The sequence below is a fragment of the Ctenopharyngodon idella genome, chromosome 10 (genome assembly GCF_019924925.1).
Source record: "Ctenopharyngodon idella isolate HZGC_01 chromosome 10, HZGC01, whole genome shotgun sequence".
In the NCBI taxonomy this organism is placed as follows: domain Eukaryota; kingdom Metazoa; phylum Chordata; class Actinopteri; order Cypriniformes; family Xenocyprididae; genus Ctenopharyngodon; species Ctenopharyngodon idella.
In genome coordinates, this window is record NC_067229.1 from 5,055,187 (window position 1) to 5,078,441 (window position 23,255).

The window sequence follows — 23,255 nt, forward strand, 5'->3', positions numbered from 1 at the left end:
ATCACATTAAATCTCAATCAATCTTCAGATTGTCACATTTTTTATTATAATCATATCTTTTATGCTTTTTTTTTACAGAAAGTGAAAGAGGAGGATCATGTGGATTATGCACCTCTCACCATGAAAAGATGATCAAAATTCAATCTTTTTATAAGTACAAGACACAACTGTTTAATCTCTTTCACTGACATAACTGTTTGATCACTTTCAGGAATCTCCTTTCATGTTTTAACTGAAAGTAAGGAGCCCTAAAGGGACATGGTGATGGTTAAAAAAAATTGAGCTGGGAGGGGGAAAAATTTCAATTTGCTTCTGCATTCTCTCTCAAAATTATTGCGTTTCCCAGAGAAACATTGTGTTCGCTTAGAAAACTATAATTTGTTTTTAAAACAATATTTTCCCTTTCATCTCATATTTTTTCCATCACCTTCCATCTCTGTATTACCTTGTCTGTATTCAAGAGACCATAGGTATACGAATCTCATGAAAAAAAGTGCAAAACATAGATGCAAAAAACTCATCTAAAGGAGTGGAGGCCCTGCTTTATTCATTTATTTACATCTAAACAGACATTATTTGCTCTGTTGTTGGACATTGAGCATGAAAATGTATCTACTGCAGGAGGTTTGTGTTTGATGTCAGTTTTTGCGAATGTTCGAGGTGTCAATAGTGTCTGTGTGAAGAGTGTGGTTGAAGGGTTTTTTCCATTGCTGCTCACATGAAACCGTTTGACTTCTGCTCTACAGAACAAAAACACTTTACTACAAAATACTGAGCTTGTGTTTCACAAAGATAGTCTTAAACCAAACAGTGATATTACTGTGAAATATGAAAATATCTTATACTTTGGGTGCATATGCAACATGACCTTATACACTCGTGCAGTGATCGTGCAGATAAGCTCAGCTAGTTTCAATCATTATTTCCAGCTCAAGAGAGGCAGAAGTTAGTTCTAAGAAGAACTATTCTTGGATCTCACACCTTTTTTAAATAAAGATCATATCCTGTTTTTTTTTTTCTGTCAATGTTCAATTTAATTTACATCTATTTGCATAGCGCTATTCACAATACATATCGTTTCAAAGCAGCTTTACAGAGAATGCATGTCAACTAATTTAGAGTAATCTGTTATCAGATGTGACTGTGTCCAAATTAAGTAATTTCAGAAATGTACATATACAAATCACGCATTAGCTAAAATGTATTAATTTAAGCAATGTAGTAATCTAAGGCAGAATTATTTTAAGGGAATTATTTTAAGAATAAATTCAATGTATGATGTACTGTTGTAATATTTATGGTAGAATGCCGATGTTTGATGGATGTTTCAATGGTTTTGTTGAGAAAATAACAAAAAGTAAAAAATTATGGGACAACAGTGCTATCCAAAAGAAAAATTGTCAAAATTTAGTTAAATTTAATTCAAATCAGTTCGACCTGTATCTCAGTGCCATTAGTTCACCATATATAAAGTCTGGTTTATCATTCACTCTTCACTAGATCTTGTCTGTTAGACTGCAGACTTTGCCTGTTTTACCCTGGATTACCCTCTTATTAAATGCTGCACTTGGATCCTCAGCCTTCGTGTCTCTGAGCAGTGCATAACAGCCTCACTTGTAGGCGAGAGTAGGCGGCTGCAGTGAGGGGAAGAGTGAAAAAAGTGCAGGCAAGTCCAACAGTTCTCTGTTCTCGTAGTGGATCAGACACCTACAAGATCAAAGGCGGATATCGCAGGATTCACACTCATGCAAACTGGACGTAATTTAGTTCTGCTGATTTTATATGGAAAATAAATATTATGACCAAGACACCCAAAGTAGTTGTTATAGGTTGTTTATTTAATTTCATCCAAAAGATGGAAAATCCAAAAATTTTCCCTCAATTTTTAGTTACAGACATTTATTTATTTATTTATTTTTTTTTAGAAATATGATCAATTATATATCCTATATCACATAACAGTCACATATTATAGAGAGATAGCACAGTCAGAGAGTTTGAGAATATTCACAATTTATACACAAAACATAATATCAGAGTTTTAAAATCAAACATTTTAAAAGAGATCAACACATCACGGCTGTGTAAACCAATGAGCATTATGCTGTCTCCTCAGCAAGACATTTTCCCATCGTGCTTTTGATCAGAACAGTCGGTGGAGAGCAACTGCGCCTGACTGCAGAATCCGCCTCGCCGTCGACTGAGTTTTTTGACACATCAGAATGACATCAAAGCAAGGCGGGCCACACTCGGACACATTTGGCATGAATTTTGTGGTGATCAGTTCTACACAGATTTAAGGCCCCGATATACCTCAAACTAAGTTCTTTTTTCGCTCTTCATTTAGGGGTAAAATGAAGTTCGAAATGTGTGAGCTGCGATATACTGTAATCGAACATCTGACTCCGCCCACACTGCTGAGAGCGACATTTAGATGAATATGTTGATGTGCTGTGCACTTTCTTCTCAGTAACAAAATAAACACAACAAAAATGAGAAAACAGCAAGAATTTTTTATAGAAAGCATAAAAAAAAGCATCTGATCATAACAACATTGGTATGTTAGCACAAGCTCTGCAAATTAGCACTCCAGTCACGTCACATATTTATATAGCACTTTATTCAATAGATTGCTTAAAAACAAGCAGCTTTACAGTATCAAACATGAAAAACAGTGTCAAGTGCCTCATTTCATCAAAAGCACAACTTCATTTATAAAGTGGCTATCTAGTGTGTTTATTTTTTTTACCCGCGGAGATCTTACGATCTCTACAGATGAAATGAGTCCGAGAAAAATTCCACGTGAAAGAAGACAGAGCCTCAGCGCACACCTCCTATAACTTTTCCTGAGAGTTTGCTTTGGCAAGCCGCTTTGAACTCCCAAAACGAACACAAAATGAACTTTGTTTTGGCCATCATATCAGCTCGTTCTTCAATTTCGTTTGAAGTATATCGGGGCCTTTAGCCAATCTCAAATTAACCTAGTTTTTTCTTTCTGCAGGAGATGTGGGCAGGCATACCCAAAGCATGGCAATGAGATGCAGTAGTGTCTCGGTCCCCTTGTCAGGGAACTATGGTTACATTCATAACCCGAGACATTCCCTTTCGTATGGAAACTCGCACTGCTAGGACTTTGGGGAACAAATACTTACTCCGCCATGCTAAAGGAATGAATGCCATAACAACTTACATAAAGTCAATGACTCTACAGAGCTAGGTCCGGAGTCACAATTCCCTGTCCAAGAATGTATGCACCAGCGGCTACCGTGGCATTATTTCCTATGGCCAGAAACCCCAGCTACATACCCCGCAGGCAGAGCTCAGATTGACAGTATTCTTCCAAACACCTTCAAGGGAAAGCGCATCGAATTTGTTCTTATACATACATAAAAATAAAACCTATTAATAAATGTGTCTGGTGACACTCTTTTGATATACATCTGCAACACGAATGATAATGAGTTAATGTTGTGCTTTACGTTGGTTGTTAGGAGACTTATTTTGAGTTGACAATGGACAGCTGCAAAGCTGCAATGTTTTTAAATAATAGCTGACATCAAATTTATGTGTTTGCACCTAATACTTATTGTAAACATATAACTTCCCCTGCATTTCCCTAAGATTCCCCCATTTCATAGTTTAGATCAGGGTTGGAAATTAGAGCACAAAATCACAAACATGAAAGCATGGACCATCCTGCCTTGTATTAAGGATTCAGGCTGCTGGTGGTGCAATGGAGTAAAACAACACAAACATTACAAATTATGACATTAAAAAGAGCGCAAGTCACTCGTATTTCTTAAGGAACACTGCCCAACAGCGACACCCGCAGGTGAAGTCATGCCTCCCTTTGCTCTCATAGAAAACCATTGAGGATATTTTCATGGAACACTTTGGGTCCCTTAGTGTCAATCATTTTGCATCGTTTAAATCCCACAGCCTACCCGAGTATTGTTGCTGACCATGTCCATCCCTTTATGACTAGAGTGTACCATCTTCTGATGGTTACATCCAGCAGGATAACATGGCATGCCATAAAGCTTAAGTCATCTCAAACTGTTTTTTGAACATGACAGTGAGCTTACCGAACTCAAATGGCCTCCACAGTCACCAGATCTCAATCCAAGTATCATGTTGAATCTATATCACAAAAAAATAAAACAGTTCCGAAGGCAAAAGTGGGTCAAACCTACTAGCAAGCTGTAACCAAGTGGCTGGTGAGTGCATTTGTACAATACAAGTAGAATGAATACTGTATTAGAGCAACATCTAGTGTCCTAACTAGGAATTCACCATTCAGAGAATCCAGTTATAGGTGAAACAAATGTTTTTAATGGCATTTATCATATAAGCATACAATCAGAAAAAATAGGGTTTAAAAATTCTGTGCTCATCAAAGGCATGCGATTTTTTTTTTCTTTCCCACAAAATAAAACATCTTTATATGCACAGATTATTTAAAATATTTGAACATCTTACTAAAATAAACTCAACCATTAGTGTTTGTGAAATGAAAACATCCATGTCTAGTTCATGGTACAGGATTTTGTGCAGAGTTTGGCAAATGGCAGTACTTGCTTTGACATGACAAAATATGTACGTGACAAATAAATAATACATTTAGACAGTTCTAAATCCCTATCATATTGAGGCTATTTATATATTTACAATGAGTACAAAACAAAAGTCTAATAAAAAAAAAAAAAATAGGGGACTAAGATTAAAAATAGGGGACTAAGATTGTTGTCAAAAGCACTTACTAAACCCCTGTTTAGTAACCACAATCCAAAACACAATATGTAGAAAGTCAATAAATGTCAATACAAAAATGACAGGCAGCTACAGTATCGGTAGTGCACACTCCATTCAGCACCTGCATGTTGTTCGATTCCGATTCGACAGTATTTGTGAAGAGCACTTGTGTCTTACAGTACAAGATCATCTGTGACTATACTAGTAGTCAAATTTACTGCTGGATTAAAATGGCCATCTTGGAATGGTAAAACAGTCAGTTACAGAAGGATGTACACAGACGGGACAAAATAACCGATATATCAAAACCAGATCAGTGCAAATGAAAAACAAAAAAGGTCTCACTGTTCCTGTCTGGATCACTTCAGCAGCTTTAATAAACCTCTACACACTGGAAAACATCAAACACTTGTCCCCAGTTTCACTCTGTTTTAACTAAAAGCAACTTGCACTGATATATCTTAAAATATGTCAGAACCATTGTTTTGTCTCAAAATGCACAACTTTTTTTTTTTCTTTCTTTCTTTTTTCTTTGTAAGGCACATTTATAAAAGATAAAGCCAGGATCAGTCCTTAGTTCAACTAAGACCTGAGTGAAACCAGGCCTTGCTGTTCTATTGCTGGTAAAGTGCTGCTTTTCTTAATACTTTATTGCAGGTTTAATGCTTTCCATTGGCAGTCTCAGTCAAATTATGGGATGTCTCATTAACAAGCTCCACATTCTGACTAACAACTGAGTATTGTACACCATTCTCCTGTAAGAGAGAACAGATTCACAGAAGGTAAAAGAAATGAACAGGATTGATGATTCAGTCACACAAACAGACAAAAAAAAAAAAAAAAGGTAATGCTGGGGTTTACTTTTCCTGAATATTTGACATGTTACTGTAGTACAATGTTTGGATGTCATAATTTCTGATTGAAACTATTCATTAGGAATTTGGGTGTTTTCTACAATTACTGACAAACAATAAAACTGCTGCATGTGATTTCAAACACTGAACTTTTGATTTTGCATGTCAGACACTATCTTTCTTCCTCATCTAAATTGCTTGAACTATATTGGCAAGTACTGACAAGACACTTGCTCTAAATAAAGTTGCAATTTTTGTTTTTATATTGTTTTAATTTGTATTATTATTTTATTATCATTTAGTTTCTTCAAGAGTTGTTTTTTGGCTCTGCCTCCACTGTGAAGACCTGCTTTGATGGTGATAAACAATAAGGACAAAAATTAAACCTTTTTCTTACACCCTCACCCTAAAGCAGTAAAATACTTATTGTACAATAATATAAATAGAATTACTTAAATCACAATAATATTCTCACTCCACTGCTTTTAAAACATAAAACACACACACACACACAAACACCAAAAACTCACATTCAAACAGACACACACTACTTTCAGATCTCACAGATCAGAATCGTTTAATTTTACCTGGATAGGACTTTGCAGCTCCCTGTTGCCTGTTTGAACAAGAATAACAAACTCAAATAAACACAGATGACTTTGGCCAATTACAAAGAAAACTCATTTTCATATATTGTATTATATCATTTGTAAAATCTGCTGTATACTCACTTCTACTTTGAAGCTTGCAATAGTAAATCACACCAGCAGTTACAGCAGCAGCAGCCACCAGAAGAACAAAAACAACAACTATTCCTGCTGCAGCAGCTGAAGACAGACCTGAACCTTAAATAGATAAAGACAGACAGTCGTATCAATTTTACTGATGGTTCTGACGGATATTTACACCTTTCTGTTTTGTTCATCAGTTGTGTGGTACTGATTTAACTGATAAATGGTGGGTTTTTGAGGAACAGGAACCAAAACGACACCAAAGCACCCATGCTTACAGGAAAACTGATTTTGTGCATTGTGCAGGTTAATAACATTCATAAAAATGTTGGTCAAAACTGTCCAGAACGAAAAGCACTGTTTTTAAAGGATTAGTTCACTTTCAAATGAAAGTTTTCACTCACCCTCCAGCCATCCTAAGTGTATATGACTTTCTTCTTTCTGATGAACACAGTTGGAGATATATTAATAAATATCCTGACGCATCCGAGATTTATAATGGCCGTGAACAGGACCAACGAGTATGAGCTGAAGAAAGTGCTTCCATCCACATCTATCCATCATAAATATGTGCTCCACACGGCCCCGGGGGGTTAATAAAGGCCTTCTGAAGCGAAACGATGCATTTGTGCAAAAAAAAAAAAAAATCCATATTTAACAAGTTATGAAGTAAAATATCTAGCTTCCGCCAGACCGCCTTCCGTATTCAATGAAAGTGTAAAACTCTCACAGTTCAAAAAGCTTATGCTGCATCCTACGCCGCCCCGATTCAACAAACAGAAAAAGCTTAACTGATGCAACGCCAGTTCCACAAATGCATCGCTTCACTTCAGAAGGCCTTTATTAACCCCCAGAGCCGTGTGGAGTATGTTTATGATGGATGGATGTGGATGGAAGCACTTTCTTCAGATCATAAGCATTGATATCATTCATTGCCATTATAAAGCTCAGATGCGTCAGGGATATTTATTAATATATCTCTGATTGTGTTCATCAGCAAGAAGAAAGTCATATACACCTAGGATGGATTGAGGGTGAGTAAAGCTTGGGCTAATTTTCATTTGAAAGTGAACTATTCCTTTAAATGCACTGACAGACTAAATGACACTCACCAGAGACAGTAACAATGAAGCTCTTAATCCTTCTAATACTGAAGCTGCTGCTGCTTCTGTTGCTGATCTCTAGTTTATATTCTCCAGAGTCTGTGGTTCTGGTGTTCATGATGGTCAGAGATCCAGTCTGATTCACCTGCAGTCTGTCTTTGAATGTCTCATCACCATCTTTACACTGAACATCTGTACAGATCTTGCTCTGATCTCTAGTGAGTTCAGCAATAGAAATGTCATTAAAATACCATGTCATCACATCATTTGGGTTTTTTATTACACCAGGATCTAAAGTAACAGATTCTCCCTCCTTCACTGTCTTCACTTCATCTCGTTCAACAGCAGAAACATCTGAAACACAAACCAACAGATGCTGAAAGATCTTTTGCTGAAAACAGCAAATTATAAAAGCTGTGGATATGGAAACAATTATATTTTATATGATGAGCAGATTTAATTTAGGCATACAACACAAAGTATGGTTTGTAAAGACATGCATTGATTATAACGTGTGTTCTTTGCTCATTTTCTGTATTCATACCATGGTCTGTCTGAATACACAAATGCACAGGTAGTTCCAGTCAGTTTAATCACTGTTATACATTAATGCACTGCCTTTATTGAAACCACACATAGACTGCAAAAAAGAAGGACAGCATGTTTCTTCACTTCCTTCCACTGTAGAAAAATTAAGCCAAAACTCAGTTTCACTGTTAGTAGAGAGACACTGCACAGGATCAGGTAATTCACACACTCACACAATCTCCCTCTCTCTCTCTCACTAATTGCTCAAAATAAATGCTACAATTATTTCAAATTAATGTAATTTTACCACAGTACAATATCTCTGTGTCTGATTGAAAGCAGACAGAATGCCTGATCTCATGAGCCATAACTGATGAAAAAACACAATTTTTACCCTTCCGGTCAAATATTGACCTGCAAACATCAATAACAGCATGTAGTTGTCTGTGCTGGCAAATGACCATGGTATAATCCATGTGGTTCTTTGCCTCCACATTGTGCATTCAAATTGTGTAATGCACACCTAGCCATTGATTATCACTTACATAATCCATTTACAATGGATGTTTTGAAGAAATGTTTTGTTTTTCATGCTGCTAAGAGACACTTATATTATAAACACAACAAATACAAGATATAAACATACATGACCTGCTTTTAAATGTTTAATGACTCACCATGAAAAGCTACATTGAAGATCTTTTCACTGTTGCGGCTGATGATTTCTAGTTGATAAACTCCAGAGTCTGTGGTTCTGATGTTCATGATGGTCAGAGATCCAGTCTGATTATCCAGCTTCAGTCTGTCTCTGAATCTCTCATTACCTTCATTACACTGAACATCTGTACAGCTCTTACTGAGATCTCCATTTATTTCAGCGATGCGAGTGTCATTAAAATACCATTTAATTCTGTCTCGCTGGTTTGTTGTAATATCAGTGTGTAGAGTGACTGAATCTCCCTCCATCACTGACACTACAGCTCCTGAAGAAGAAATTCACAGATGATCATAAATCACTTTTGAAATTTGGGTAAAAATTCTAGCAATGTTTTTTTTTCCAACATGCAAAATAACACTGATATTATAGCTCTGTCATTTTACGCATTGTTCATGTGAAAAATGTTAAAGTAATAATATTGAGTCAAAGCTTACTTTTTCATTTTACTTTACGGATTTAAAATATTCAGCTGTAATTTAACAGTCCTCAATGAAAAATGCATTGAATGACTAAATTATACTCACCACTGACTTTAACACTGAAGATCTTAAGGCTGTCGGTATTGCTGCTGCTGCTGGTGATCTGTAGTTCATATTCTCCTGAGTCTGTGGTTCTGGTGTTTGTGATGGTCAGAGATCCAGTCTGATTGTCCAGCTTCAGTCTGTCTCTGAATCTCTCAGTTCCTTCATTACACTGAATGTCTGTGCAGATACTAATATCTCCAATGATTTGAGCTATACGAGTGTTTTTATAAAACCATTTAATTCTGTCTTTCTTGTTTATTTCAACATTGGCGTGTAGAGTGACTGGATCTCCTTCCGTCACTGATACTTTGTCTAAACCAACACCAAACACACCTGAAGAAGAAATTAACAGATAAATTAAAAATCAACTCATTAATCAAAACAAAATTACACAACAGTAAAGTGCTGTGAAAACAATACAACACTTTTGTTATTCTACAAATAATACATACTGTGAGAAATATGTCTGGATTCATAATGTAACATGCAAACAAACATCAGAAGATCACTGATTCACACATTCACTCATCAGACAAACACGAGTCTCATGAATGATCTTGAACAAAATAATTATATTTGTGAATTCATAAATTTAGGGATCACTACACATTTTCATAGACCTTGATGGATATTGCGCCTTTAAAGTGCTGGCATATAACCTAATGTTATTTTTAAATAATACTATTACATATATTAATTCTAAATATTGCTTTGTCTTCAAATCTACAGTTTGTCTGTCCAAGTATTAAAGATATTAATGTCTTCGGTTTTCCGTGAATTTAGCGGACCCATTCATGTCAATAGTTAGGCTCATTTATAGATATTCGAAATTAAATTGTAACTTTCATACAGACAGAGTTGTAATAGTACACACAGTTGAGGCTCCAAAGTTTATGTACCCTTACGAAAATTAGCCATGGATTAACTACAAATAAAACCAAAAACCACAGTTACTGTAGTTAAGCCATGGCAACCGCAAATTAACCATGTTTTTTTTGTTGTTTTTTTACATTAACCATAGTTTAACCATGGTATTTGTAGCATAGCAAATATGGTTATACAAATGGTAATCAATCGGCAAAAAAAAAAAAATGGTTACTACACTCTTACTATAATAAAATCATGGTTAATTTCGTAAGCGTAGCCCTACGACCCTGCCACAGCCTTTTGTTTAACAATTTTGTTTTGAAGTTGGGAGGTTAAATCTTCCCTCTCTCCCAAATCAAACTGCGTAAAAACATTAAAAAAATAAAAGGTCTACTTGAAGCTGTACAAAAATATATTCACTATTTAAATTTGATATGTGAGTGGATTAGGCTTATCTGTTAATGGTGACGCGATGCCACAGGAAATGGCTGTTTCCTTCACTGCTCCCTCAGAAACATATCTAAATATACTATAACAACATGTCTTCTAAATAAATAGCTTACCATGCAGATGCAAAACACACAGTGCGAGAAAAATGCCGAGCATTATTTTCCTCACTTTTCCGGAAGTCCAGATTCTGTCGAATGTTTATATCGGTACCATTTTAAGTGAAATCGAAAGTAGCCTATAGTGGGGATTTGAAGAGGCCGCGTCAAAAACATTAACAAAACTTGTGTCGTTTTTGCTAGTAATGTGATGATCAACGCCGAAACTGCGAAACGTGTGAAAAACAAACAGGAAAAAAACGGATTGCGTTATTTTTGCTTAGCCTCGACAGCCAGACCCTATTGCTAAAAAACAAGTGGCGTGAGCAGCAGTCGAAGGATGAGAAGGAAACGAGTAAAGACTAGAAAGGATACAACTACGGACACTGAGCATGCGCCCAGTTTTCGTGAAATTTTGCCTCACTTCCGGAAACGGAGCCGTGACTTCTTCTTCTTGTTTGTTGGCAGTTGGCAAACCAGCTTTTAGCGCCACCAACTGATCTTGAGTGTGGAAAAGTTTTCTTTTTTTTTCTTCTTCTTCTTCTTCTTTTTTTTTTTTTTGCTAGTTTATCCACTATCTCATTTCCTTCTATTCCTACATGTGCAGGAATCCAAAGTTAATGTTAATTCCTGTATTATACAGTACGTACACTAGTTGCAATATATCATATATTATATCTCATCTACAATATAAGAATGACCATATATCAGGCTTTTTAGAGCTGCTAAAGAGTCAGAGCATAACTACTTTGTCTAGCCTTGTTTCTTCCACCCACTGTAGAGACAGATATATTGCCACAAGCTCAGCTGTAAACATCATTAGATTATATGAAATACTAATTTTAATATTTACCTGGTGTTTTTGAACATTTACTGCTGTTCCTACTTTTCCTCCAGATTCTGGGTCTTTTGATCCATCTGTAAAAATAAGTAAAATATTACTGTATTTTTGTTTTGTGTATAATTCACTAAATGTTCAACTGTCGTGTCCTTATTTTCTTTAATCAGTTCTTGTACATGTGTATACAAGACATAGGAAACAATCATATAGGTACTTCAGGTAATGGCACACTTTGAGTGTATTTCCACTGATCTAGACCCATTATTTGGTCAAACAGGCTTAGTTGGGTGTATATCCCTGTCCTTTTAATGATATACACATTCATTCATAGCTATTTGTTGCCTTCTCACTTCTAGTGGTATTTCACCCATTTCAACTTGTACAGCATCACAGGAGAACTACTAAAAGCCCCACAACACATTCTCAGAGCCTGCATCTGCATCACATCTAGTTTCTTTATTTGTGTATAACTTGCTGTTCTATCTACCATACAGCCATAATCAATTGCTGATCTTTTAATTGAACAATATACACTGATCAGACATAGCATTATGAACACTGACAGGTGAAGTGAATAACACTGATAATCTCTTCATCACGGCACCTGTTAGTGGGTGTGATGTATTTGGAAGGAAGTGAACATTTTATCCTCAAAGTTGATGTGTTAGAAGCAGGAAAAATGAGCAAGTGTATGATTTGAGCAAGTTTGAAAAGGGCCAAATTGTGATGGCTAGACGACTGGGTCAAAGCATCTCCAAAACTGCAGCTCTTGTGGGGTGTTCCCAGTCTGCAGTGGTCAGAATCTATCAAAAGTGCTCCAAGGAAGGAACAGTGGTGAACTGACGACAGGGTCACGGGCAGCCGAGACTCGATGCACGTGGGGAGCGAAGGCTGGCCCGTGTGGTCCGATCCAACAGACGAGCTACTGTAGCTCAAATTGCTCAAGAAGTTAATGCTGGTTCTGATAGAAAGGTGTCAGAATACACAGTGCATCACAGTTTGTTGCGTATGGGGCTGCATAGCTGCAGACCAGTCAGGGTGCCCATGCTGACCCCTGTCCACCGCCGAAAGCACCAACAATGGGCAGGTAAAGGTGTAAAAAAAATCAAATAAATCAAGTAAGGTCCCAATAAGACAGCATCCATTTATTATTTTAATAAATATAATCATACAGGATACACTGAATGTTTTTATTGCATACAGTTTTAAAATGTACTACAATACACTGGAGCAAATAGCATTAGTGTGAATGGAAATAGCATGTAAGTGTAAGACCTACACCTAACCCTAATTATATTGAACCTGCTGATCAGTAAAGCTGTCCTTGAAGGTCCAGGAAGTGAGCCATGATTATATATGGACTATACTTTGATTTGAAAGGCTATGTTCCTGGTATATGCATATGCTATTCACATCAGAAATGAAGTATACTTTGGGCTTAACATTATGAGCTGCACATGTCACGGTCGGTGTGCCATCCCGTCGAATCACTGCGAGGACGCCACCTCAAATTTTAATTATAGGCCTATTAAATACCCGTTAGTCACTTTATTTACACTTTTGGAATATTTTATTAATTTATATTCTAAATAGCTCTCAGCTGATAAGCCACACCACTGTTCATGTTACCATACTAATTACAGGTAAGTAATTTTGTCTTGCTCAACCAGTCAATGGTGGACAGAGCAATAGTGTAAATAACCTTTGCCAACAAAACTTGCACTTTGCAAATTTCTTTTACAGTAAATACTCTGCAAGCTACATAATGATAACATAAACTGATTTACTAAGAACTAAGTACTTTCAAAACAACGTTATGACTAGCTGAAATATAGCTGCAGATGCATGATGTCCAATTTAGTGAACACATGGTTAATCAAAACTGACTCTATATATGAAATTAATATATACTTATATGGCTCTGTATATGAAATAGCCTACTTTAAAAATTAAACAATGTTATTTTTCCTTTAAGTCTTCATATTTTGATAAATGATTTTCCTGCCATAATCATCTTTTTTGACCAGCCATAATGTTTTTGTTTAAAGGAATTTTAGTTGCAGTTACAACTTCTGGCCACTGGGTGGAAGCCTATGGAGTGACTCAGCAGTGTCCTCTCATATGCTGTTACATCACTGAAAACCGTGCATTTAAAGGAAAATGACTATTGAATAGCTGTCCACAGTAGTGTCCACAATGCGTAATAGGGCTGGAATAACTCCCAGGGTTAAATCCAGGAAAATTTCACTAAGCTTCACAGTTTAGACTGAAGATCCAAAATATCCATGATGCACAAACATATTGCAAGTCAGCATTAGTCTCAGCCTCAGACATCACGCCCACGGACAGTTGGCTGAATGTCTGATGCATATGGCCAGGCTTGGGAGGGTTACTTTAAAAAATGTATTCCGTTGCAGTTACAAATTACTTCATAAAAAAAGTATTCAGTAACATAATCCAAGTGCCACAATATGAAAGTAATGTAATCTGATTACTTTTGGATTACTTCAAGGTCACATATACAAAGAAAGAAAGAAAGAAAGGGGTCAACTTTACTGTAAATAAATTGCATTTTTAAATTTAATTTTAATTAAGTTTTTAAATGTTACACGTTCCATACTTTTGAATGGGTCTCAACAATAGAAATATTTACAAAATCTGATAAATTACCTATTGCAATATTATTATTATCATTGTTATTATTTAGAGCTTAAAAATAGGCCTGTAAAAGTGACATCAGATCATAACCAAACTGAACAAGCTCGTATCAAACATTTCTGTTCATGTTTGTTCTGCTTTAATTTTAATGTTTAGCATTTTCGTTACTTTTAAAATATATAAAAACTAAGCAATCATGTCTCATTTCCACAACTTGGGAATACATAGCCCTAAATATATATATGTAAAGGGCTATTCAGACATCTAGTGGCTACAGTATGGTATTACAGATTATTTTTAGTCCTTTAATAAAGAACGTGTTTTCGTAGCTGGAAGGCAGAGTTTGCACTGTACAACCATGTTGTTTGCATTTTCTTTTTTGAAAACAAAATAGCAACGAAATTTCCATGAATTGAAAGCGTTTTCCCTGAGGGCAGCGCTTTATGTGGTGTTGTTATGGTAAAATAATGATTTATTTAGTTTTTAAATGAAACTATTGTAATCTTGATAGTATTCCTCCTTTCTTCAAAATGTAACTAATCTGATTACTACATTTTTTGACGTAACTGTAACGAATTAGTTACTGGATTTTTGTATCCTGATTACGTAACACTGTTACATGTATTCCGTTACTCCCAAACCCTGCATATGGCACACACTGGAAACACATCTGGTTGGTTGAATTCTGCAGGATGTTCGGGAGACATGTGTGTCACGTTCTTTAACGGTCCGCCTGAAAACAAATACTGTGACGCCAAAACCCCTCGTGGAAGAAGAAAGCCGTCGAGTTAACAACTGTGACAATGAGCGCTTATCAGGTCAGCTAAATGCTGGATTTTCAAAAGTATGTGAAGTTTGTGGCTCCACTGTTGCTGTAAACTTGCACAACGTTCTTGAATGAGTAATTTATAAGTTGCATGCCGGTCTCAGTCAAACATCCTCTTGGGCGGTCCTTGGCCAATAAAAGCTGCGATACAGTCCAGACCTTCTGCGTCATTCTGAAGGTCTGGCTATGTGAGACTACATTGTCCTGAATAAAATGCTTACATCACTTTACACTTAACATTGTTTAAAAGCTAAATGGTTGTGACAGAATTACACATACTGAAAATAAAACTCATCCTCTATCCAAACAAGATTACTTAATGAGGGATACAGGATGCTGTTTTTACGGGCAGGTTTTCTACACCATTTACCTGAAGAAAACAGATTCACAGAAGGTAAAGAAAATTAACATGATTGATGTTCATTTCACACACACAGTCACACACTCACAAAATACTAAAATAATGAATCTACAATCTGATAAACTGAATCACAGTGACATCTTCTGGACTATCAATGCAGCATGTTTGAATGCAGTATCTGATGCTTTGTGATTAACCTGTTAGCTTCCACTGTACTGCTCGTGGTATACATACCTTTCAAAAGAGACCAAAACCATGCATATACTCCAGATTTGTTAAAGAACAGCACCCAAAGCATACTTTGGGTATGCCTTTTTTTTAGGCATTTTAGGCTAATTTTACAGGAATGCTAAGGGGTTAAAATACCCACAAACCATTCATTAAGGATTTTGTTGTTTCTATAAAATGGCACGGAAAATATAACTGTCATGTGATTTTTTTTTTTTTTTTGGCATGTGATTTGAAACAAAACTTCTGACTTTCAGTTTAAAATCCAGTCATCTTTCCTAAACAACTTCACGTCTAAAAAAGCAGCACTATCTTTAGTCATTATACTGGTGTATATGATGACGGAATGAAACCACATCACACATACACACACAGAAAACACAACCAGAAATTCTCACCAGTTACACCTGCAGCCACCAGCAGAATACCGACAGCTACTCCTCCTATAGCAAGTAAATACACAATCCAATCTGTAATGAAAAAAAGAGTCATTATTATTAGAGATTGACAACAATTGATACCACCTTCATCAGTTGTATGCTATTGAGTGAACGTCATCTATGGAAAAACTGACCGATTTTATGCATTGTTCATGTTAATAACTTTTGAATTGTGAACATCACACATTTGTTGTGAAAAATATGTCAATTGACATGCACATCATGATAATAGAGATGATCTCAATTATATTTTAATATTGAGAGCTATCTTTTTCAGATAAGCCACAATAAAAACAAAAACATTGAACTATACTCTAGACCTGCTTAAGGGAAATTGAACTGAATGACTGAATTATACTCACCAGTGCCAGTAAGGCTCTTTTTGCTGATAATGCTGATGCTGTGCTGCCGGTGGATGCTAAAGCTGCTGTTGGTGATGATCTTCAGTTTATAAACTCCAGAGTCTGTGGTTCTGGTGTTTGTGATGGTCAGAGATCCTGTCTGATGATTCAGCTTCAGTCTGTCTCTGAATCTCTCATTACACTGTTCTTCTGTACAGATCTTACTCTGATATCCAGTGATTTCAGCTATACATGTGTCATTGAAGTACCATGTCATCAAATCTTTGGGGGTTTTCATTACACCAGGATCTAAAGTGACAGATTCTCCCTCCTTCACTGACTTTGTCCTATCCATCTCTGCACCAGGAACATCTGAAACACAAACATTTGCTGCTGGATAGAGGATTCTACTATAGGATTCTGAAACCATGCCTTTCCTCTCTCTCTCTCCAATATTCCCATATGATAGTTGCATTTCGCCCCCTAGTGGCAGTTGCATGAAACTTTCAAATTGGTTGTGAAACACCCGTTAACTTTCGTTATTATTCACCATTGTAAAATAAAGCAATAAGCCCCAAGAAGCTGTGGTTTACAGTGAATTTATAACAGTTTGGGGGTTAGGCATGACGCGGTGCAGAGTACCACACAATACAAATATTAAAGCCAAAAAATATGTATCATTGCAACTTACATTAAGTAAAATCATTAAAAGCCTTCCTTCCGCTGGAAAAAATAGTCCTTGACCATGAACAGCAACAGAAGTTACATTATTACGCTGTTAGGCAAAGACTGTCTTTATGAGCGAGTCACTCAGTCTCAAAGACTTTTATATTGAAACTTGCTGTGAACACAGAACAAGACGCAAATGACAAATGCTTTGACTAGCGCTGTCAGTGTCAGCAGGGCACAGGAAAACCCATTAAATGTTAAAAGGACAAGATCGCAGCGGACATTCAAACAGACTTTTTATTATGAACATAGGAATGACCTGAAGGAAAATCTGAATGCAGGTAATAAACTCAGTCACTCAATATCTCTCTCACAATACTCTTCAACATAATGCAGTAAGCTTCAATGGACAAAATCAGTTGAGAACAAACATGTTTACATTGCTAAGAGTGGTTGGTAAGACTGACGCAGCAACATACACACTCAGTGGCGCAGCGATACTTATGTAATGTGGTAAGCTGTATGTTTTTGGGAATTTTACGATGGCTTCGGACGCGGCTCAACCAATTAGAATCAAGGGCCAGAACTATCCGTTTTATAATGAATGTTTTGAATGAATATAATGAATGTCTGAATATATTCGCAAATGACCCTCAATCTGAAAAATGACCCTCAATATGTAAAATTTTCTAGGGCTAATCAACGTAAATAATGATTAAATAATTATAAAATTATAATTTATCCCATAAGTATCTATGAATGGCATTTTAAAGAAATAGTGTTTAAAGAATGAAGTTTTAGTGGAAATATACTGGTAATTCTCACCTCGCACCCATAGTTTTGAATAGAATTCATGACATCCGATTGGGCGGTCTATAGTCTAGCCGCAGAAGTTCAAATATTTTTGCGCATTCAAAGTAGGGCACAGTTGTGGCCTAATGGTTAGAGAGTTGGACTTAGGGTGGACTTAGACTCATTATCCACAACTGAGGTACCTTTGAGCAAGACACCTAAACCCCAATCAGTCCCCGGGCGCGTCAGCAAAAAACGGTGTGTGTATGTTCAATATTCACTGCTGTATGTGTGTGCACTTGGATGGGTGAAATGCAGAGCACAAATTCCAAGTATGGGACGGACACCATACTTGGCTACACATCACTTTCACTTTTACCTTACGCAGCTCCTGTATACTACACTGAAAATTAATGACTGCCGGTCTGTGGCTTATCATTTGTCGGAGATGGTGGAAAGGCGACTTTACGGTCACGCAGCTATATACAGCTAGAAACTGTCTACTAGAAACTATATACAGCTAGAAACAGTGTACTGGACGCGTCATCCCGCTGCTCGCATTTGGTGTAGACGCGTTGCATTCGAAATCAAATACTTCCCTACTATATAGTATACCCAAATGAGTAGTATGTAGGCGAAAAGTCCCCAGGTGACCTACTACTTCCGGCAAGATCCTGAAATGCGCGTTCAATGGACACTTTACAATCCCATGAGGCCACGGGAGGGGATTTAGGAATGGCAGTAATGTGAAGCATCTGACACTGGTAGGTCACATGATAATGACAACATGGCAAATGTAGTATATCAGAATTTCATTCATACTACCATATACAAACTATATAGAATGTACTTTTTTAACGGTCACAAAGTAAATTAAAATGTAGTACCTACTCAGTATGCAATTTCGGACACAGCAACAGTGTTATACTACAAAATCGAAAATTGTTAATATCATTCAATTTCATAAAGAAATTCAAATACCAGAATCCACCAAAGAGATACATATGAGTTACTCTATATAATTCTAAGAGTCCAAACAGGAATAAACTATGAGTCAGATTTAATGATTCTGCTCAATTTGCCTATAGGTTATAATAAATGGAGATGTTTTAAATGTACCTATACAATCCATTCCATGTATGAAATAGAATAAATAATACATTTAACATGAATTACAAATATTAAATAAGCAAAAACAAAAGCAACAACATGCTACTGAGTGGTGCATCTTACCCCAATAGTCTCACTTTAACTTTCACTTCAAAATAATAGTGTTTTACCCTAAAAATCTATTATCTAATTGTGTGTCCAACCACAACACATTCTCTTTCTAGACCTGAAAATTTGTCCACACATTTTATTTACTTTTTCTTTTCTTTTACCTCTGCACTTTGGATTCCCGGTGAACCAAACATAAGTATATGAATTTAAACAAATCAATGGATAAAAGAAGGTCATATACTGGATGGGTCCACAAATGGGACGCAACTATACACAGGTAAAGAGAATAAACAGCTCTGAAAGTAACTGATGTAATCACATTGTGAATAAGCATTCATTAAATACTCACCATGGACAGTAATAGTAAAGATCTTTTCACTGATGCTGTTGCTGCTGATGAACTTTAGTTGATAAACTCCAGAGTCTGTGGTTCTGATGTTTGTGATGGTCAGAGATCCAGTCTGATGATCCAGCTTCAGTCTGTCTCTGAATCTCTCAGTTCCTTCATTACACTGAACATCTGTACAGATCTTACTGAGATATTCACTGATTTGAGCGATGCGAATGCCATTAAAATACCATTTAATCTTTTCTTGTTGGTTTGTTTCAACATAAGTGTGTAGAGTGACTGAATCTCCCTCCATCACAGACACTCTCTCTATATCAACACCAGACACACCTGGAGAAGAAAGGAACACATAATCATAAATCACTTCAAAGAAAGTAGGACACAACAAGCATAGTGAATTTTGATTTTCTGGAAATTTCTAAACGATCTAAACATTTTGGTGGTAATCAGCATAGTCAAGCTCAGATGAAGGCACCATCGCTTCATGCCTAACAACACCCTTCAGCCGTGACTTATTCACGATACAGCACTAGCCTCGAGTACCTTATTGCTTTTATAAAACAGTTACCTCACAATACAAATATTAAAGCCAAAAATATGTATCAATGCAACTTTCATGAAGTAAGTTTTCACTAAAAGCCTTCCTTCCGCCAGAAAAAATAGTCCCTGACCGTGAACAACAACAGAAGTTACATTATTACGCCATTAGATGGCGGCAAAGACTGTCTTTATGTGTGTGTCAGTCAGTAGCGAAGACTTTTACATTGAAAAGCCCGAATTGTTGTGAACCTTATCTGTTAAAAGGACAAGATAATACATCGGACATTTAAACAGATTTTTCATTATGAACATAGGACTGACCTGAAGGAAAATGCTAAATCTGAATGCAGGTAATAAACTCTCTCACTCGATCTCTTTCTCACAATACTCTTCTACATAATACAGTAAGCTTCAATAAACAATATCAACTGAGTACAAACAGTTTACGTTGCTAAGAGTGGTTGCTAATGGTGTCGTGTAGTGATACACAGAACCGCATCAATATAAAAGTGTGCACAATGAGAGAAATAAACAACAGATGCTGGCTATTTCAGGAGTATCCTCAAAGACTTTAACCGATCTCTAACTTCTTTCACTTAAGCCTTATTAACTCGGGTCAGTGGCGCAAAAATGGGGTATGCAGTATATGCAGTGCATAGGGGCGCCGCACGGAGGGGGGCGCCATTGTGCCAAAACGTCTTTGAAAATCTTTTTGAATAAAATGTTTAAAATAAATTTAAAAATGATGTTTGTCGAAAAATAATGTTTGTTTAGCATTTTAAATTCAAGTGATATCAACTGCTCACCATTTCGACAAGAGCCATTGCTCTGTTACGGACAGTCACGTGTCCAAAATGGACAGAGGAGGGAAGCGTTACTGGGGCGCAGAACAGAAAACAGAAAACGCAAAAAAGAAAATGAAAATGAAAAACAGTGTCTTAAAATGAGGACATCGATGTCCATGTGGATAACAAGAAATTGGTAAGCGTAACCTATATCACTGTAAGTCTTTAATGTCATACACCGGTCGGTCTGCGTGTAGCGCCGCTTCAAGTCTTTTATGAATGATCCGCTGAATCACTTTTGTTACGTTCAAAACGCAGATTCAGAAATGAAACACTGCTGTGTGTTGCGTGGAGACGAACAGTTCTGCTTTGTCTTTATAGTTTCATTGGCAAAATTGAACAAACCAGACAATATTTTGTCTAAAATAACACAATATAAACTTATTTTGAACTTACGTATAAAATAAGTATTGCATTTTGCACTCATTTGATTTGGGACAAAAACAGCACTCGTGTTATATAGAAATCCGTTACTTTTGTGATACTGCTTAACTCATATGATAAATATGAGACAAAAACTCAATAAGGGGCATTTTTTTGAGTTTTATGGCCATTCTAACTGCATTCTGTAAGCTCTATCCATCGCATAGTGAGTTGTTGCCCTGCATTATATTCCTCATCAGATGACCTACATAGGTTTGGGGCGGGGCAAGTGCATTAAAAAATTTAATTTAAAGTTTTGTTTTTTTTTAAAATCGTAATTAATTAATCTAATTAACGTGTTAAATCGACAGTAAAATGCAGAAGTTTTCTGTGTGTGAGGGTTAGGGGATATAGAGTGGCAAGAATATTGAAAAATGTGAGAAAATGTGAATCCTTTGGATTTTCTGGATTAATTGATCATATCAATTGCTCAATGTCATATTCATTAAAGTCACAAGTAGACAAAACACAATGTAGGCTAGGGGGGGCGCCAACCATGATCTTGCATACCCCTCAGCAAATGTGCAGTTGCGCCCCTGACTCGGGTAATACAGTTAATAAAACGAAACCATAAACATATTAATGTTAGTAAAAGTGTGAGTACAAGAAACGGTCCACCCGCGTGCCTCTCAGCGGTGGTGCCTTCATCTGTGCTGATCTGCGTCTCGAGCGGATGACGTCACTTTGAGGGAGGCTGAACACGCCCCAGTTTCGTGACTCCACCCCACGTCAAAACAATGCCATGAAGTGAAACGCACAGAGAAGTGCAGCGCAAAGTGAAACCGGTTTCGCAAGCGCACACTTGACTGAAACGCAGAATAAAAGGAACGTTGCAAATGAATTAGTAGTATGACCATGTAAAATATCTGTGGCAGAGATAAAATAGGATCAAATTTTACAGCTGTCATTGATTTTTGCAATTTTTTATTTTGTTTGCAAAACTTATTTTTCTGTCAATACTTTACTTTTCTTTTGCAATTCTTTTGGTTGCAAAACATTTTTTTTTTTTTTTTGCTCAATACTTTATTTTTCTTTTGCAATACTTTATGCTTCTTTTGTAAAACTTTATTTTCCTTTGCAATACTTTATTCTTTTGCAAAACTATATGGCGTGATTGTGATTCCATACGTCCCGAAATAGACTGCATGCGTTACATGATTTGAATGATTTGGACATTAAGTTGTAAGGAAAGGGGATATTTTTTGTCGTTGGATATCAAAATCTAAAAGAGTTAAAATTAGATTTTTCGAACAGTCCAAATCTCAGCCTCTTAAAACAACAGTAATTTAAAAATAATAAATGATGGTTCAGTGAACAAAGCTCGGTTATGGACTACCAGACTTAAAGAGGTTTACGAACAAGTGCTTTGCTGTGAAAAAAATTCACAAATCAAGCAGGTCAAGATGTCAATAAGAGTCATTATAAAGAGGAGACCGATTACGGACTGAAGGACAACGTCACCTGAATTCACAAATCACGAAGAATGACATGCATTCGATATTATTTGCGTCGACGACAGCGCACTGCGGATTTAGGCTATAATGTCTAGAAACATTCCCGGTTCAGATTTCTTTTGGCTATAGCCTAATTCCGTAAACAGCGGTAGAATACCATTAAAATGGTCGTCACATGGTATTCACAGTTTTGTCTTTCACCAGAAACACATACATGCTTACCAAGCTGTAAAAACCATAGGATGAAAATGAAGAGCCTCATCACCTCTACTCCGAAAAACCATGCAGATTCAGTGGAAACAAGTATTTGCTGTCTCTATTGACGCCTACCGAAAATGAAAGTAAAAAATCTCACGGTAAAAATCGCGTTCCGGGGGGGAAATCCGTGTATTTGGCGGGGTTCCCCTGTTAAAATTTGCATTTCATATTAATGTTGTTAAAGAAGACATAAACAACCGCACTCCGTCCGAGGAGCAGGTCAAGAGAGATAAATCTAAATATATATGAGATTTGACTGCAACGTTCTGCAAGTGAGTGTGCAGTCAAATCTCATATATATTTATATTATTGTTGTTAACATAACTGTTGCAAACAAAGATAGATTTTATATATGACTTTGTATGTTTGACTGAATTTTTTGCTTTA

At 36.5% G+C, this 23,255-nt stretch overlaps 1 protein-coding gene across 1 annotated transcript in view; it reads right to left on the reverse strand.

Annotated features, from left to right (window-relative positions):
- Positions 1-4,309: 4,309 nt before the first annotated feature.
- The window catches only part of LOC127520217 (uncharacterized), a 46,455-nt gene continuing 27,509 nt past the window's right edge, over positions 4,310-23,255 (reverse strand). The window contains exons 4-12 of the mRNA XM_051908160.1: positions 19,349-19,501; positions 16,339-16,689; positions 15,935-16,006; positions 9,211-9,543; positions 8,646-8,951; positions 7,450-7,794; positions 6,338-6,451; positions 6,194-6,222; positions 4,310-5,507 (exon numbers count right to left, since the gene is read on the reverse strand). Coding sequence (XP_051764120.1) covers positions 5,412-5,507; positions 6,194-6,222; positions 6,338-6,451; positions 7,450-7,794; positions 8,646-8,951; positions 9,211-9,543; positions 15,935-16,006; positions 16,339-16,689; positions 19,349-19,501 — 1,799 coding nt within the window. The 3' untranslated portion in view covers positions 4,310-5,411. The remainder of the gene's footprint in view (positions 5,508-6,193; positions 6,223-6,337; positions 6,452-7,449; positions 7,795-8,645; positions 8,952-9,210; positions 9,544-15,934; positions 16,007-16,338; positions 16,690-19,348; positions 19,502-23,255) is intronic.